The sequence below is a fragment of the Ornithodoros turicata genome, chromosome 4, assembly GCF_037126465.1.
Source record: "Ornithodoros turicata isolate Travis chromosome 4, ASM3712646v1, whole genome shotgun sequence".
Lineage (NCBI taxonomy): Eukaryota > Metazoa > Arthropoda > Arachnida > Ixodida > Argasidae > Ornithodoros > Ornithodoros turicata.
The window spans coordinates 67,638,206-67,656,681 of record NC_088204.1 but is presented as its reverse complement, the minus strand read 5'-3'; the positions used below and the strand labels follow the sequence as shown (position 1 = coordinate 67,656,681).

General features: G+C 47.6%; 1 protein-coding gene and 1 long non-coding RNA gene across 6 annotated transcripts in view; one reads left to right on the top strand and one right to left on the bottom strand.

Annotated features, from left to right (window-relative positions):
- Positions 1–18,139, bottom strand: part of LOC135391756 (uncharacterized) — a 70,885-nt gene extending 52,746 nt beyond the window's left edge. The window contains exon 1 of the long non-coding RNA XR_010422088.1: positions 18,089–18,139. This is a non-coding gene — a long non-coding RNA (uncharacterized LOC135391756). The remainder of the gene's footprint in view (positions 1–18,088) is intronic.
- Positions 1–18,476, top strand: part of LOC135391754 (equilibrative nucleoside transporter 4-like) — a 134,401-nt gene that overhangs the window by 59,085 nt on the left and 56,840 nt on the right. For all 5 annotated transcript variants that reach the window (XM_064622181.1, XM_064622182.1, XM_064622184.1 and 2 more), the window contains exon 6: positions 6,691–7,006. In XM_064622181.1, coding sequence (XP_064478251.1) covers positions 6,691–7,006 — 316 coding nt within the window. The remainder of the gene's footprint in view (positions 1–6,690; positions 7,007–18,476) is intronic.

Genomic DNA, 18,476 nt, shown 5'->3' with positions numbered 1-18,476 from the left:
ACCAGTGGTCTCCCCTCTTCAGCTGAAAAACCAAACAAACAAACAAAAAGAAGAAAAATTTCGCATATTCGTTTCGAATACAGCTATTTACAATTCGTTTCGCATGTAGTGCCCCTGCGAATTAACTTCTATCGGAATGAAGTTCACCAGGGCGCCGACAATCGCTCATCGGACAAGAGCTCACCCAACGATATCGCTCACATATTTACCGACTGCGACTCTTTTACTGCCATGGCCTTTTCTTTTTCTTCTGTGGGTTCAAATGTCCCCGGACGAAACGTCCCTGGACAAAATGTCCTCGGACAAAATGTCCCCAGCTGCCGTCACTCAGCCGTCTGCCAGTCCTCAACTGCATTCTTGTTCGGCGGATTAAAAAATCAAATTATTCAGATTTTTTTCATTTAAATATGATGAATATTGATTAAATCACTGAGTTGATTTTTGTCTTCTAAGACAGAGCTTCACCTCATGGCTTCCGTGTGCCACCTCGTAGTAGCGAAATCACTTTTTGAGCACATACAAAGAAGGGCGTCTAGACTTCTAACAGTGCGGCTAACAGTTACTAGCTAATGCAAATGGAGATCTATTTGAAAACTATATATTATGAATTACACCGAATAGTAATAGGAAAAAGAAATAACTGGAAAAGTTCTACGCTCGTAGAATGACCACCCGCCATGTGTAACCAAATTGATTGCCAGTGTGCCAGAGAGCCACTGAAGGGGTCACGTGACGCTGTTTGTGCTAAAAGTCACTGAAGTATAATATATTTCAGGCTGTGGTTCATTTCCAGGCTCAGTCTCATCTTCCCCAGCGTCTCCAGTTTTATGTTACTATTCGAATTCAAACATAACATAAGGGAGGTGATTTAAATCTTGATTAATATTCATGACTTAAATCGCGATTAAAATCGGTGATTTAAATCAATCAACCCTGCACATGGTAGCATGAAAAACATTGGTCACATTTGAGGTACCAACGGCTGTGCAACCGGACGGCATCTGGGGACATTTCGTCCGGGGACGTTTTGTCCGGATCCCGAGACTCGTAAACATCAAGCATAGACATGAAAGAACTAAGATGTGGGTTCGAGTCCTACAGCTGGCTAACCTTTTCAGTGACTTTCTCTTTTCATCGTTAATCAAGCATAGGTTCGCTTGCGTGTGTGTTTTGCAGATTGGAGAAATTCTATATGGTAATGTAATCAATCAATCAATCAATGCACCACATTTTTTTCTGTGAATACACAGCACTTGGCTTTACGAAAGCCTAGCTTCTATCTGCGAAATGTTTTGCAACTCCCAGCCAAAGAAACATCAGCAGGTCAATATAATTTTAAAGAAATAAGCGCGGCGAACGAAACGTAACACTTCGACTTTGCGTGCTGGTGTCGAAGAACTCAGACATGGAAAGCTTAGGAAAGCTAAGATAACATCAACCCCAGAAGTCAGGAGATGCTGTCCACAAAGAGACAATGAAGAAGAATTCGCCTTGGTCGGACCTGTCTTTTTTCCTTTAGCTCAGTTGACCTTGGCAACCCACACAAGACGGGAGATCCCTGCACCTCAATAGTCAAGGAGGTCACACGTGTTTATGGAACTACACAATCCCGCGGAGGAGAAACTCGTAACAGGGGTATTCATTAGAGCTTTCACCTTGATGAGACCCGGATGTTTCTGTGGCGCCATCTACATGCGACAAAGTCGTGAATCGGAGATGGCTCCTCGGTGATATCCCCTCTTAACGTTGAGGCAACAGGATCATAGAATAGGAGGATGAGGTGGAAAGGGAGACAACTAAGGCAGGCTCTTCCGGCAGGGGTCTTATACACATAACGAAGGCGTCCAGCATCAAATAAGCTGTGTAATACCCCGGTCACATGGGCAGTATTCAATGATCATTGAACATGCTCGTGGCGCCACTGAGCGTATAACGCGTCAACTTCTCAAAGATCATTGGATCCAGTGCTCCCTGACAAGTTGACACGTTACACGCTAGGTGGTGCTACGCGTATGGTCTATGGGCCATTGGTTACACTGATCATTGAAACGAATGACCATTGAACATGCGCGTTGCGCCACCTAGCGTGTGACGTGTCAACTTCTCAAACGGCCTTGAATCCGATGCGCTTTGACAAGTTGACACGTTGTACGCTTGACGGCGCTACTGTTCAATGGTCATTGTTTTCAATGATCATTAAAGACTGCCCGTGTAGCTGGGAGAAAGGCAACGGAATTGTTGGAATTCTTTCGTTACAAGCGAGACTTCTCATTAGGGTGTAATCTACTGGGCTTCAGCGCGTTTCACTGGCTATCTCGTCGATTGCAGTCCTTGATTGCGGGCCACGTGCAATAATACTTGCAGATAGTACTTGCATGCGACGTAATCAGAAGGAAAGACGAAGCAATTTCCAGTCAACTGAAGCGTACAGTAAAAGGCGTTCACATTGAAACTTGTGAGCGATTCGCTTCCCCTTTTTTACCGCCAGAAGTCGGGATGCCACACCAAAGGAGGATAACGATAGCTATGGGGCTGCTGCATCCTGCTCATAGGCGTATGCTTAACGTCAACGGCGATGACAGCGCTAATTACGCCAATGCTCGTCCGCCAGCGACGGGTCTATTACGGTGTCTCTTTTTACTTTCGGTGGCATTTTTTTTTAAATTGTCAGCGTCTGGCGCGATAAGGCAGACCCGGTCGTCAAATAAGCCCCCGAAGTAGTACACTACGATTGCGTGTTCCAGACGGCGCTCTGTTGTTGATGTCGGTTGCAGTATTACGGCCGGCGGTCATGGCTTTTGTAATGCGCCCACGAGTCGTTGGCGCCTTTGGACGATTTAATGTGCGTTTGAGTGCTATGGTGTCGTGTGGAGTCTTTCGAGGGCAGTGGATGGCGAAGGATTGGGTGCGTTACTTACAGTAAGTTTGTCGCAATTGTTTTCGCTTGGCTTAGTTGTTGGTCGGGTCGCGCCGCGACGTGAACTCGGCGATATTTTTATGGATACGTAGTTTATGTGAGTCACCTGCACAGAGACTTCGGCTCACGGGGTCGTAAGTGTTTGCAGGAAATGAGGTGAATGTCGTTCTTAAAGTGCCACCACAGACTAAATCTCGTGTCTTCAGAATCCTACCAAGGTTATGTTACTGGGATCTTCTTGTCTCACTTTTCATTCCAGCATAATATTTTGTCTCTACGTGACGCTAAAGCTAGCGAGAATTAATTTTTATTTTTGAGAACAGTGACGTCACGTTTGGCTCCGACGGAGCGCCCGGCTCTTATCTGGCTCTTATCTCTTACCCCTTCGCGTCTTCCGGGGGCTCACTTTTTGCGCTCTGTTAGCGGAGCCCCACGTGACATATCTTCCGACCGCTCCGACCTTCTAGAAAACACAAGGAGGGAGAAGCCATATCTCTCCCATTTTCCCCTCTTTCGATCAGCGTCACGTGACTACACCACGTGACCCTCCCGGACGCCCGCGTCGTTGCTAAGAGACGAGTGCCCACTTCGGAACATGACATCATTGCAATTTGTGGGCTTATGATTACGTCACGCGCTCCTCATGTCATCGACACTTGTGGAGGCTCAACAGATCTTCAAAAATTGACAAAAATGCACAGCGTTCGTAAACAGGATTGAAATTTCGCGTATAAAATCTTTCAGGCACCTTCTTTCCATGAATAAGATAAACGCTGTTTTCCGATACCGGAGTAGCACTTTAACCATGACAGGTAGCCCGTAGCGAGTAATATGCCGATGTCTTGCCGACGTCTTGCCGTTTCCTTGCAAAAGCACGCGCACAGAACGGCGTATCGTTGGCGGAGGCGATTGTATTGCATTTTCGAGCAGAAAACGTCAGTCAGCCAGGAAGGGAGAGGGAAAGGTCACTCCCTTAGACGCGTCCGTAAAACCCTCCCGAAATATTTTTCTGGCTACACCACTGAGCAAGAGCTAATATCACCCAAATACTTTCTGCATTCAGACAAGTCGTACCGTTGCCATGTATAATTGTCTGAAGCGATAGTTTATAGGATCAACAATCGTGTATGTCCGTCCGTGACCCTATAGGACTAACCACCACGTGACACCCTATGACCACGTGGTCACCAGATATATGCCCAGATGATAACCCTATGCAGTTTTTTTTTTATCTTTACATATCTTTTTAAAGCTGTGAGAACATCATTGAGGCCATTTTTGCGGGTGAATATCCTGTGGAAAAGAACATACTGCACGACTAATTACTTAAAATTCGTTAATTAGACGCGAAAATGCCAGACAGCAGAATCGGCGGCAATCATTATTTGAATACACCATCTTTCTTAAAGATTATGAAACGAGCACGTACTTTGAGGTATTGGTCGCCAAAGTTTGGTATGCAACTGAGGCGGAACCAAAACTACGCACTTCTAGAGCGCAGCAACGACATCGCTTTGATTTATCTGGGCTATAATTTTCAATTAAAAACTAATAATTGGGGTAGGTTAATTCAACCGAAATAAATAAATTGGCCGCATATTTGGACGTTATCCCAAACGCGTTTAAATGCAGTAGCTATACAGGGTGTTTCTTTTATTTCATCTTTTTTTAATTTCTATAAAGCGGGATAGTAGAATTAGAGTCAGCCATTGTTTAAAGGAACTTTTTTTATATATCACACTATATAGTTTTGTGTTATTTTATACAATACCGCGTCGGAGGGCGCCACGTGTTTCGTAGCGATCAAGCTGATTGGAGTAAGCAGTAGTCACGCTTCTTCAATGTAGCCTTCATTTGCATCTGAATCTTCATTAGCATAGCTGTCGTCTGCGTACATTTTGGAAGTATGAGGAGTAAAATCTCTTCATTTAAAACAGTTTGGCTCTCTGTGCGGTTCACGATACACTGCAGAATCGAAAACTTTGTTCTGGCCATTATTGACTCCTTTGTATCGGAGTTCTCGTAAGTGACGTAATCAGCACTGGGAGTGGATTATCGGTACGCGACAACGAAACAAATTCGTGTTTTCGCAACACGAGTTCGAAACAAGTTCGCGAGAATGGTCTTCTTTGTGTTATATTCCAGTCTGCTCAGTGAAGTTAAACTGCTTAATTAATGAAGTCGCCTCGCTGCGCCAGTGCATGGCGAATGCCCTCCGAACTAAAAGGGGGAGACTCGCTGTTGGTGCTTGGTATGTGCGGTTATTTCGAGAAATACCGAGAATTCCGGAAAATACTGAGTGAAATGTCTTTGAGGTGAGGTGAGGTGAGCTCATAGTGTAGCATATTTCCGTAGCAGACCTTGTCGGGTGAAGAATTCGGTATATCTCAGTTTTTTTCCCCTGCAATCGAGTCGAATGAAGTATATGAGGGTGATATAGGAAGATATAGATGAAGAGATAGACATACAGTTGAAGGGACTACTATACGGAACGTTCCATAACGTCGCATGCGCAAAGGCCACAAAGATTGCTGTATGTTTTCGCTCGAAACTATACCTGACAGGTCCGTGCAATACCGACCAAGTTTCGGCGGGGCCAGCGTTATTGGCATCTGCTTTGTCACAATTTTTGTTTGTTCCGTTTTTTTTTATCAATGGACAACAGCTTGTTTACGGTTCCTTTTTCTTTGTGAGGTTTTTGAAGGTAAATGACAAATACATTTTATTTGGCGCGAGCAACTTTTGATACGTATGTACGAACGCCTGTCAGCAAACAAACAACATTATGATGATTGCAGAGTTTCATCGTCATTGGCTATACACTCTATTCCATTGCTGACGGCAATGTTTTGTTTTGTTTATTTGCTTAGTGCTACACAAAATCAGGAACACACTTGAGATAAGGGACCCTGCTATGTGAAACCCTATGTGGTGAAATGGAATAATGAATCTCCTCACAATGCATTATATTATGCACTGCTTGTGAACGACGATGATAAGCGCTACAGCTATGGTACGACGTACTGTTCTATTATTCGGAGTTTAGAGCGCCTTGGATTATGGTTCAGTACCGTGCGAGCAAATCGAGCAGGTACGCGTATGATCAGGATTTCCTCAGACACTCTCGTACGATATTGGTACAGTTTGCAACGAAATCGTCCCAGTGCGCACGACCCCTCCGTCGATACAGCCATATCACATATTACGCAGGCAAACCGCTCGGTAATGACGGCACCACCACCTGCCCCTGCACCTGTACGTTCAGTAAAGAACGGTACTCACGCCGCGTCTGTCATAAAACTCCCATAATACGTAGAGGCCATCTAATCGACAGAGCCGTCGTGATAGATAAGGTAGCCATAACGTATCACGAACGGTATATCATACAAGCTCCGTTCTGACATCACGGTGTAGAATACTGGAGGTAGATTACTTACGGGGTAGGAAGCAACCCGATTATAGCCAAGAATACAAACGTAATTACACGTGGGGCCCAGAGGGAAAAAAAAACACACGACTTGGATTGGATTGGATACCAGGAATGCCGAGGCGGAGTGGTGTTGTACGGCCGTGACTGCATATGTCATGGCGAGTCCCAGACTTGGACGTTGGCAGAAGGCTGCTCCTCCTTACAAGACCTTTGCTTCCTCTCATTTTTCTTTCTCTCATTGAGATTTCTGTGATGTCTGTTTGCCAGAACAGTACATTGCTCGAAAGGCGATGACGTAACATAGCCGAACCATGGTACATTAGGGCACATGTTTTCGATGCAGGTGGACATGCTGGATCCGACGGAGTCCAAAACGGGCAAATATGGCGTCCTCTCCCTGCGAAGCCCGCCCGGCTCGCCCTCTAGCGCCGGCGGCCATCTCGTTGCCAATGTAGATTCCGCCTTCGAGTCCTCGGACGTTCTGGCCGAAGAAGATTCCTTGTGGAGGCATTCGGATGCGTCCAGTCTGCCCCGCACCGGAAGCGACGACTTGGGTCACCTGGGTAGCGAGAGCCACTTCCGGGTGCAAGACGTCGTGGTGCGCATGCGTGGCGGGAGGTCCTACAATAAGCACGTCCAGTGGTGGAGCGGCATCAAACGTGAGTCATGCGATACTGTTTCTTTCTCTTTGTTTCGTAACTCCTTTCTGTGGTCAGCAATATTGTCCGCAATATTATACGATATGTGTGCCCGTCTGAAAGTGTTGTGTCTACAACCTGCTACGCCTTCACTGTGGTAGACGTCGTCTGGTGGCTGGGGTGCACGCCTTCGCTTTGCCGCTTGTCGTCGAAGCCAGAACATCGTCGAAGCAAAGCAGGAGTAAAATGCAAAAACAACCTGTCCTCCAATGAAAGTTTGAGTCCAATATATGTCCAGGGGCTTGTAATCGTAATATCTATTCTTCCTTGCCTTTTTTTCGCTCGTTGCCCTTCGGTGCTGCTTTAGGATTCTTAAGGCTTGGCACAAAGATATCGCACAACGAATTGAACAGTATTCAACAGCGCTACTGCCTGCTCACTATTACGTCTAATACGTATGTTTCATGTACACATGCAGGGCAGCGATCTATAAAAGTTTCCTATTCTTAGTTGTTATTGAATGCAAGTGGAGCTGTGTGTTGTCCACGTGCAAATCTCTGAAGGCGATTCAATTCTGGTACATTTCAATGTGATTGAGCATCGCCGTGCAGAGTTATGACGCGCGTAACGTACGAACCCCGTAATGAAAAGAGTAAAAAATGGCGGTGTTGAAGAGTGACGCGGCGACGAACAGTTGAGACGCTGCTCCTTGCCATCTTGAGAACTGCGTCTCAACTTCGGAGCTCTTACAATGCGCATTGTAGCTCACTGCCAATCTCCATGGCGTCGCTCATGGTGATTATTATCATTATTATAATTCAGCTTTAAAGGGAGACTTCGGAACGATATTTGAAAAAAAAAAAAATAATAAGAAGAATTGTTGCACAACGCTTTTGGTACATATTGGCCCCCAAATACCGGCTATGGGAATGTTTTCCCTCTTACGCGATGTATTATGCGGAAATATCAGCGAATCTAAATCTTTCTTTTCCCTGAGCGCCCGCACGAAGCCGACGCATGACGTCACAGGGTATGTAGAAGCAGCAGAAGTACGTGTGTGACGCGGCTGGTCATAGCGGTTTAGGAGGAGTGTTCTGTCATGGGTTCAGGCCATTACGACCGTGTATCCTTTTCGTCTGGCTCTGATGAGTGCGACGAAGTTTCTTCGGAGCCACCGTTGGACGCGGACATCAACACCCGTGTTGCACAGGTGTTCGCGACGTATGACGAAGAGTCTTCCTTCCGAGCCTAGTCCACAATCTGTATATTTTTAGTTCTATCAAAATTGCGTCGATTATCAAAGGAGGTAATACCTGCGCCACCTTGTATATTCGTACCTCTTTGAGTCTTCTTTTTGCGTACGTGCCCAGTTGAGTTAGCATAGGAGCACCCGCGAAGGGCATAGGAACAGGTGGCTTGCAACACTTTTTTTTGTGTTCTTCGATGACAAATAGCCGATGCATCAGACGTGCTCTGATGCCGAATAATGCAGATTCGAAATGTTCGGAACATATTCTGCTGTGTGTCGAATACTTCCAGTGTTTCGGAGCGAAAATAGATAACACTAGACGTAGAGATCGACTTGATGCCGCAAGTTTTGATGAAAGCCAAAAACGAAAGAGGGAGAGGGAGAGAGCTATAAGGCGTTGAATGCACACAAGCACATATCAAGCGGACGCATACTGAAGTGATGCAGGACGGCGCCGCCCAGTGTTGCTTGCAACACGTTCTTCGAGCAGCGGCGCAGAGCCGCCGCTCCTCACATTTAAAAAATCATCGTTGTGACGTCTGCGCCGTTTTCAGCCGGGATATTCCGTAGCTGCGTTCGAAACGCGTCAATAATCGTAAAAGTAACAGAAGCTTGCAACGGATTTTCTTCCGAAGTCTCCCTTTAAGCACTACCCGCCGCTTCCTCAACGGTCTTCAACGCGCATTCCAACAGCGATTTCCACTTTGTGATGCCCACGCAGAGCCCCGCCCGCCCATCTCGCAGTCGCGGCCGCGAAGGACGGCATCCTCATCACGCAATATCCCAGCCAACGCCTAATTGACTGTCGGCAGCCGGCAAACGTCATTAGGCATCCGACGCGAGTCGCGTCCTATGCCGTCAAAAAGCCGTTGCGGAATCCACGTTCCTTTGGGCCTTGTTGCTAGGCGACGGAAAGCAGCTTTCTTTGAAAAGAACGCGCCGGTGTCACCCCGAATGCAAATTAGCAGCATCAGCCGATATCACGTACGCGTACGTTCCCGGCGAACGGTTTCAGTGTCGCTCGCATGAAATCTCCACGTTTTGCCGCTGGCGGTGTCTGAAGGAGGAATCCTCTCGTCAGTTTCAGTGGAAGCGAGATTTCGCGTAAAGGTGAATAAAAATCGATAGAAGTTCGACCTAAAAGAGCGTATGTCGATGGAATATTGCGTGAGGGAAGAGATCGAATCGATATTTGATATGATCGTGACCCTTTGATCGTGACTGAGTGACTCTTTCAGGAAAACTATTTCGTGTCAATGTAGTTTTTTAAAATAAATTTCCAAGAAAGTGATGATCAATAGACCTGTACTCGGGAAACGTCATCATGACGCTAGTAGGCAGACTGAAACCGACTCATATCTGAAGGAGAGGGCTGGGTTCCACGAATATGCACTTGTTCGCAGCCTGATATTGAAAGAAAGGTAGGACCGAAGGTTGCGTCCGTTTCAGGGACCATCGTAATTCCCTCAAGACCGTAGCTTTCGTGCGACCATGTCCGCCCCCTACCTTCCAGCGTGGTTCAACTCTACCAAATTGGTGGCGCTGTCGAACACTATGACGTCATTTGTTTACAAACAGGTAGAAGTCTATTGCGAAGTACCTTCGAGCGAATCGAAAGAAATAACGAAAAGTTCAGCTACAGTTCATGCGAAAGCTGGGTCACCTTGGATAGGCACGTCGTCTGCTATCCTTAGCGGATATTCTGTCGATACACTAGAGCAGAAACCGCCACGTCAGCTAGCGTAAGCCATGATTCGTGCGACGGACTACTGCAGAAGATGATACTCAGACAGGGGGCGCGTTGCTGGCATCACCTGAAGATCGCAGCATCGTGACGATGTCCATGCTCGTGCAATGAGCGGCGTTACGATGCTCTTATCTTCAGCACATGCCAGTAACGTGCCCTGGGTGATAGAAGAATGCGGTTCCGAAGCTGATGGTTGCAATCGAATGCCAATTACTCAAGTGACGCGTATGTTTAGGACTTCTAAAGCTACGCGTCGCACTGCTAAATTAGCAGTCGACTTTAACCACGCTGAATTAGCAGACGACACCGCTGTGGGGAGCGACTCTCTGCGCTGCACGCCCTCATCACGTGGCCTTTTATGCGCATTTGATCGTCGCATTCACTTCTACGAATTTTATCAATGTCGTTTACCGCTACTCCCAGCCCTGATATGCACAGTGATGAGACCCTCGTACCGTTTTTAAGGGTATATAAACTTAGACATATTGGGTATTTAAACGTCTCATGATTTTACGCTGTGTTTAAGTTTGTATCGCCACATTTTAACTTCGAAGTTGTATAGTTTGCGTGTAATGTGTTCCGACGGGCGCATAACCGATACAACTATGTTCGGCATTGGCCGACATTCTACCAGGCAAATTTTTTCGTCGTCTTGTCCTTTCTCTTCTTTTTTTGCTGTGGTCGTGACGATACCCACTCGTGTGCGGCCAACTATGGCAAGCTAGTTCGAACCCCCCCCCCCTCGTTTCTTCCGAAAAGCTCTCAGGTATTAAATAAACGAATTTTAAAGATGAGCGGTGCCTCCGCGGCCCCAGGAGCTCCGGCGGCGTGACGTCACTCCCTAAGCGGAGGCGTGACAGAGCGGCGCTCAGAGGAGTCCGACGCCCCGTAACTGTATGAGATGTCCGCACGGCCGCGGTATTCCTTTTCTGGAGGTCGCGCCCTTATTGGTTCGTAGGGAGTGACGTTTTCTCGTTTTTCCAGAGAAGGAATTCCGGAGTACTCTCAACATCCGGCGTCTGCTCTTGTCATGTATTCTGTCGAATAACAGTCGAACTACGCTTTTTGCTATTTTCGCTATTCTCTGTATCGTGGTCAGTAGTCCTGGAGGAATAAAATGACACTATACTTTCGGAATCGACTGGAACACAAGCGAACTTAAATAATAGGTATATTTTACGTTGCTACCCCGCTTACCACGGCCTTGGCGCACCATAACCGTCGTACTAAAACTCCAGTCACATCATCATCAGCAGCAGCAGCAAACGTCATATGGAATGCGCTCTGTTGAGGAAGAAACAAGTAGATGTGCACCTCCTTCGTTCTCGCTTTGTGTGCGCTTGCTTCGTACTCTCTTGTCTCTGCATCTTAGATGCGCACTCTGGACAGCAGAAAGCGTGCAATTCTCTGCTAAGCTCCTACTGGCCGTGTAGGCGCTAGTGTTTCCAGATTGGGCTACTGGTACAAAAAATAGGCTACTTTCGGTTTCGATTGGCGTCTTTTAAAACGAAGTTGGCTATTTGAGTTTTCTTCTTCTTCTTCTTTTTTTTTTCTGCTCTGCTGAGGTCCCACTCAGCAATCCCGAAAATCGCAAGGAAACGAGATTTACGAGTTTCTGAAGTACACTTGCTCTGGAGTGCTCTGCATGCTTCGCTTCCTACGCTGTCCGAAAAAGCCGACGTCCACGCCACACCACGTCCAGTTGAACACGAGCGCGTCGATGGCCTCCTGGCATAGCGCGGAGCGAAGTTGCCGCGGAAGTTGCCTGGTAGATGAGTGCCAGTGCCGTTCATTGAAAGACCTTTTGAATAGCCATAATCTGTTCGAGCGATGACGCACGCAATGCTTACTAGCACCGACTCTTCGGCGCCAGGCTATAAAGGGCGTTGTGGCATAGTGCTAGGGTGCATAGGGCGCCGAGACTGGGAGGTGACGCGGGTTCGAATCCCCTTGGCTGTGCTGTCTGGGGTTTTCCTGGGCTTTTCCGGTAGAATGTCTGCACAGTTCCCCTTGAAGTCAGCCCAGGACGCACACCAACCAACCCTGTCCCTCACTCCTTACTGCTCTCCTATCTCCATCCGTCTACGGCAGGACGCAAGTAGCTACACTCTTAAAATGAACTTCACCACATAGAATGCTCCAGGCAACCGTCATCCCGAGTGACATCGTTCTTTACCCTGATTTGCTGCAAATGAGGGGAGTACGCCATTTTTGTGCCATAATGGGGCTCATAATTGCCACAAAAGTGGCGCACGCCCCCGTTTTCATGAAATCATGGGAGAGAACGTTGTCATTCGGGAATGGTTGGCTTGGAGGGTGCTATGCGATGAAGCTGTGTTTTTCGAGTGTAGGGCGAGCGTCATATTGGGATAATGGTAGCTACGACTTAAAAAAGAAACGCCGGAGGTACTTCAGAAGTGTAGATCTTTGTGCTTGTTGGTATGGTATTCCATAAGGTACCCAGTGGAGCTGACAGGAACCACGGGAGGCAGGTGGCAGCAGGTGGGACCCTGTCTCCTGTCGTTTTGTGTGAGTCCGCGTCGAGTTCGAGCGCATCCTACCAAGCAGCACACAATATTGGACCTATATTGGCTGGACATTGGCAATACGGGTCCAATATGGGACCCATCTCGCCAATATGGGGAAGAACCGGATAATGCTTAATTATTACACGGACTCTTCGTTGGCGTTATCACGAAAATATGGGCTTGCCAGTATGGGCAGCCCATATTGGTTCAGTATGGAGCCTGGTTGCACCCCCATATTGGACCAATATTGGCAATCTTGGCAGCCCATATGGGTTCAATATTGGACCAATATTGGCGTGCTGCTTGGGCTGTGTGCCGACAGAAACTTGGGTCTGAAAAAACAAAAGAAAAACTATTTGAAACTATTTTTCTTTCCTATAACTCATTGATTGATTGATGGATTGATTGATTGACACTACCGCACTAACCTCTCCAAAAACGGTTGTGCAACAAGTACGAACATTCTCGTTTCCACTGAGCCCGAAACCCACGCTCTGCCAGGAAGGAAATTAGACTTTCGAGGTAATGAGCCAGTGGTAACGCAGTTGTTGACGTGTCACTTTGTCTTCTTCAGTCTTTCGTTTCTCTCTCTCTCTCCCTCTCATTTTTTCTGTTCTTTTTTTTGTAGTTTGCTGTATTTGAACGGATTATTCTATTTAGCGTCAACGCTCCTATTTCAGTGATTTCCGCCTCCGCTAGAACTCATTAAAGTAGGATTAAGATTTCAACGTCATTAGCTCAAATTCGGAGACAGTTTCGGTTCCAAAAAAAGGTGCTCGGTATTACACAATTAGCGATGGACGACGACCGCGTTGCAAGCTCGTGCATGCGCAATCGGCTCGGAATAATATTGTGACGAGAATAAATAGTGTGCTGCTGCCATCTGGATGTGTGGGTGAGGCATACTATGTTTTTTTTTTCTTCTTCTTCTTCTTGCCATTGCTGCTCGATGTCGTAAATACTTGTGTTGCATCCAGGGTTCTAAAGTTGTTAACTGTGAAGATGGAATCGTGTGTGCTTTAGCGACGGGACATTGTGACGAAGATTAACCACTGCGAGCTATGGTTGGTTGTAAGCCACACACACAGAAACGGACAGCAAAAACTAACAGCTAGTCTGAACTACTGCTAATTCCTAAATGGCATATATGTGACGACTTCGTACGTCGCCCGCAGCTCCATTTCTTGTAAGTGGAGGTATTATTCACAGAAAAGCCTTGAACGTGTGACAGTCTTCTTCCTTTCCCACTGGTGTACCGATCGTCGTGCTGTTCGGTGTCGGAGATATGATTTGGCGTCGGCTTTTGTGAAGGGGAATTGCACAGAGGGTTCTATTGGCGAGCGCTTCTCTGGCTGTTTGGTCCGCAGCCTCGTTCCCTTGGATTCCACAGTGGTCGGTGACAGTTGTAAGGATACTCTATACGAGTTGAGGTGTGTGTCACTCCTTCGACTGATCATGTGGAGGGAGTACAGGGAGTCACTGCAGATGATCCCCTTTATTTTGTGTAGAGTTTCTGATATGGCACAGGGCTTTGAAGATCCCATGCAATTCGGCCGCAGTCGATAATGTGCCATGGGAGAGCCGGTATCATTTTTTCCTGACGTCTTCCACAGTAAAAGCACTTCCAGATTTTCCTCGGAGCAGGAATCAGCAGTATAGATCATTGTCTTTGCTGGAAACTTTTTTTCGAGATGCGTCAGGATCTCCAGGTCCGGAGCACTGATACGTGTGTGTCGGTCTTTTGATTCCTGGAATGGTCACGTGTGCTTTAGGTTGGTACTGTGATGATACAGGCTTCTTGATGAAATCGGCTTCACAAACTTTTTCAGTTTTGTAAGATCAAGGGGACAGCGCTCACTGTTACTTCCAAACTGTCGCTGAGCTCGCGTCCCCACCCCAAGTTAAACGTCATAAAACTTTATTCGATAACTCCACAGTGCCTCGCCGCGGCGGGGGCGACATCTGCTCTTCTTTCACAGTGTTTTCTTCCCCCAAGAAGCGAACCTTTGTAGGAGGGAACGTCACTGTATCTGTGAACGCGAGCTGTATGGCAATTCGAGTGTTCGAGTGCATTGTCGGGTGCACATGAGTTTCTGGTCCGGCATACGTGACTGGCACAGTCTGTGACATGGCGCGAGAGAGGTTATAAAAACCCTGGATGACGTCGAGAGGAAAACGGAGCGCGAGACCGTCGGTCAGTCAGTTAGTCAGTCGGAGCTGGTCTAAAGTTTCGGAGCCAGTGAGGAGTCATCGAGATGTGATCGAGAACGGGGGTCCGGAGGAAGGCTGACGGCGGCGGCGCCTGGATGCCTAGAACCCACCTTCTACCTGATGATACGCCGCCGTAGTCTCTCTCCACCAGCGCTGACGTCCGGGCAACCGAAGCTAACCGAGACAGGCTCATTTAGCGGCGACAGGACGATGCGAGGTGTGCCCGATGACGAGATGAGCGACGACACGGACCTGCGAGGTCGGTAGCCGAATTCTTGGGACCGAGCCCCCAAGTGGGACAGCAGGCCTGCCGCCAAGTCGCCGTCGTCGCTACGGTTGTGACCCGTGCCGTGGACCAAGATTGGAGGCCAGAGGGGATGAAGACCGACGGAAGACCGACCACTCTCGCGTTTGCGTTTGTCGCGCGGTTTGTGTTACCGTTCATTTAAAGTGTCATACCATAGCGTTTAGTTGGGTTCAATTAAATTGTGTTTGTTGCTGTTAAACGAGTGTAGTGTTATGCCTTCTCGCCCCTGCTGGTGCCCACGTTGAGTGTATGCACTTTTCTTCGTGATCCGTGCCCTCGGATAGGTGGACGTCACACTGCAGTAGGTTAGGCGGTCGGTCTTTCTTCATGGTGTGTATCCTTTTCTCTGGGAGTCTTCTCTATAGTTGCTTTACGCCTGTGGCTGCGCTGCCCCTGTGTCTACTCTATACTTCTTTGATAGGCTCGTCATCAGAGTGTCGCGTAGTGAATCCAACCAGATGCCTCTCCAGCTCCTGGCACCTCAGTACGACCGCAGGAGTCCCCCGTGTTTCTCCGAGAACAAGGAACGTCGTTGCTGGCACTCCAAGGCAAATTCTAAGATGTCATCCAGTTGTCTTCCTGATAGGAAGTGATGCTCTGGATGTGTAAGACCCTGTGTGTCAGCAATTGGCGTACCAGTGCCTGGTGAAAATTCTCGATCATGCACGTGTTGTTCCACCTTACACCGACTATAATCTTCATAATGTTGGTATAGGTTTTGGTTTTCTGCTATAGCTTTCGAATCTCTTGTGTCCACGGCAGGTTTCTTTGTAGGATGATTCCTGGGAATCTGTGAGCGGATGTATTCTTGATTGCGTCACCCCTTACGGTTAGGCTGAAGTCCTTGAGTTTTTTCTCTTCGAAGAAGGTTCCGGTTGATTCCATGACATATTTCAAAGTGTTCTTGGTTCGGCTGGCATATCGTCCGCTGGTCCAGAGAAACACATCGTCTGCGTAGACCGTGATTTTCACACCTTGGGGGAGTAGAGGTACCAGTCCAGCCATGACACTATTGAAGAGGGTAGGGCGAAGTACTCCACCTTGTGGAGCTCCTTGGGTTAATTGGCGCTGGGTTTGTTTCCCCTGCTAGACTGAACCCGTGCTGTCTCCTCCGTTTTTGACGTATAGGATAACTTCGACCAGCATAATGGTTTTTACAGTGGTACACAGGGAGCATCCCAATGAATGCTATACTGAGGGATGTTTGTACGTTACTAACACGTATGTAAATTAAACCACAACAGCACCGGAACGTACCTCACATCCCAAGTCATGTGTGTGTCATATCTTGTGTGTGCGTATGTTGTCGCATGGTGCCTTCTGTTCTGTATGTCTATGATTTTACTCATGCGTAATTGAAGCGCTTTCAAGAAATGGAGCAGCAGACCTCTGATGGGTGTCACTCAGCTCCAATGTTTGTAAATAAACAGGTATATTCTCTCTATCTCTCTCTCTGGTGGGTAGTTCCCCGAGACCAGAGGAACTTCACAGACCCCATCATCTTTCCCCTCCCCTCGGTGCTCACAACCGCCAGGTACGATGAGAAGGCTGACTTCCCTCCCCCCCCCCTCCCAACGCAAAAGGAACGGGTCTCATTCACAGACCACAGAAACCACAATTTACACTGTCCTTCACATTCTCAAGAAGGTCAACAATGCGGAGCGCTCTCTCAATGGTCTCCGTAAGCGATATTTGTCCAATCATCGCGTCGTTTGAGAGGACCAATGACATGCCTCTCTGCATTCTGGAGAAAGAGGCGAAGAGGGCAGTACCGCACATTGCGGTTTATTTCGCTCATAAATCACGAACGACGTCACGGATGAGACCCGTTCCTTTTGTGTTGATGTCAAGGTAACGGAATCTTTCAGTGCCGCTTTAGGAAATTTCATGGGCGTGGCGGAGGGGAAAAAAATGAAATCAGTGTAGCTAATTTAATCTTACTTAATAATGACGTAATTATTAATGTAGTTACTTCAATTCAATTCATTAATTGAAGTGAACTTCGTGTAGTAGCGAAGTAAATTCTACGCCAAAACCTCGCAGGCCTCTCCAACGGAGAGAAAGAGAGAGTGCCCCCCCCCCCCCCATTTCGTTTGTTTTGCGGGCTCTTCTGTCGAACAGTCGTCGTTCACCAAGTCGCCCGTCCTTCCGCGCTTAGTACTGCATATTAAGTCACGATATCAGTACCGTTATCTCCGGTGTGTAACGCATGTGCGATAAGGCGGAACTTGCCCTCCGGGCCCTATTGCCTGCACACTAATCACGTTGCTAAAACTCGCGTCGGAAACGGCCATGCCGAGCGTAAAATACTCGTATTAACGCAGGATGTCAATCGGCTACCCCGTTTGCCCTGCATCAGCCACCTTCTCGCATGCCCCATTCTTTCCCTGTTTGTAAACAAATGACGTCATAGTGTTCGACAGCGCCACCAATTTGGTAGAGTTGAACTACGCTCAAAGCTATAGGGGCGTGCAACGTGGCGCCCGAAAGCCACGGTCTTGAGGGGATTACGATGGCCCCTGAAAGGGACGCGACCTTCTGTCATGCTGTTCTTTCAGTAGAAGGCAGCGAACAAGTTCCCGTTCGTGAAACCCAGCCCTCCCCTTCCGATTTGTTTCGGTTTCAGTCTGTCTACCAACGTCATGATGACGTTACTCGAGTAGAGATCAATTTACAGTCTACATTCTCCGCTGGCGGAGATACACCTCTATGAGTGCAGCTCTTGAGTTGTCTCGGAGTATATATGGCAAAACTGTCCGATGCATGAATAAAAAAAATAAAGAAAAGAACTCACCCAACTAAGCCTTCCTTCGCGTAGAGCGTTCGCGCTGTTCTGCATCGTTCGATAGATAGCGTGAGAGCATCAGCATGGACAAAAGCAATGGCAGGGAGCTTTGGGATGTTCTTGGGGGGCACGCGTTGCCCCGTAAACGCAAACGAAGCCAGCCATGCTTCCCGCTTCACCCAATAAACTCGGCTTGTTAGCGTCCCTTATAATCCTAAAACACGTCCAAGCAGTTTGTTTTTCTTCCCCGTCCCACTCTTTCTCCCCGGTACTCACCGTTATTATTTTCTCTCCTAGTCTTTCCAAATCCGATAAGTCCGTCCGGCGTCTCACAAACTTATCAGGCCGGATTGCAGCCCTAAAGATAGATCGGCGCGCCGCCGCCTAGCGGTGCTTTGCAGAAACTAACGCAATTTAGGCGAGAAAAAAAAAAAAAAAAACGGGAGGAAAACAAGAAGATAGAAGCCTTTGTGTGTGTGTGTGTGGGAGTCTCCGTGTAAAATTGCTGGGCTGTACCCGGGTCGTTTGTCTTTGTTTACCAGACGCCACTTCGCTTTTTTTTTTTCTTGGTCCCCACAAGAGCGAAATCTCCGGTTAGGTAGACACGTGCGTGCAGGTATTTATGTTGTCGTAGATGCGAGTTGGCTTTGATGCATTTTCATGT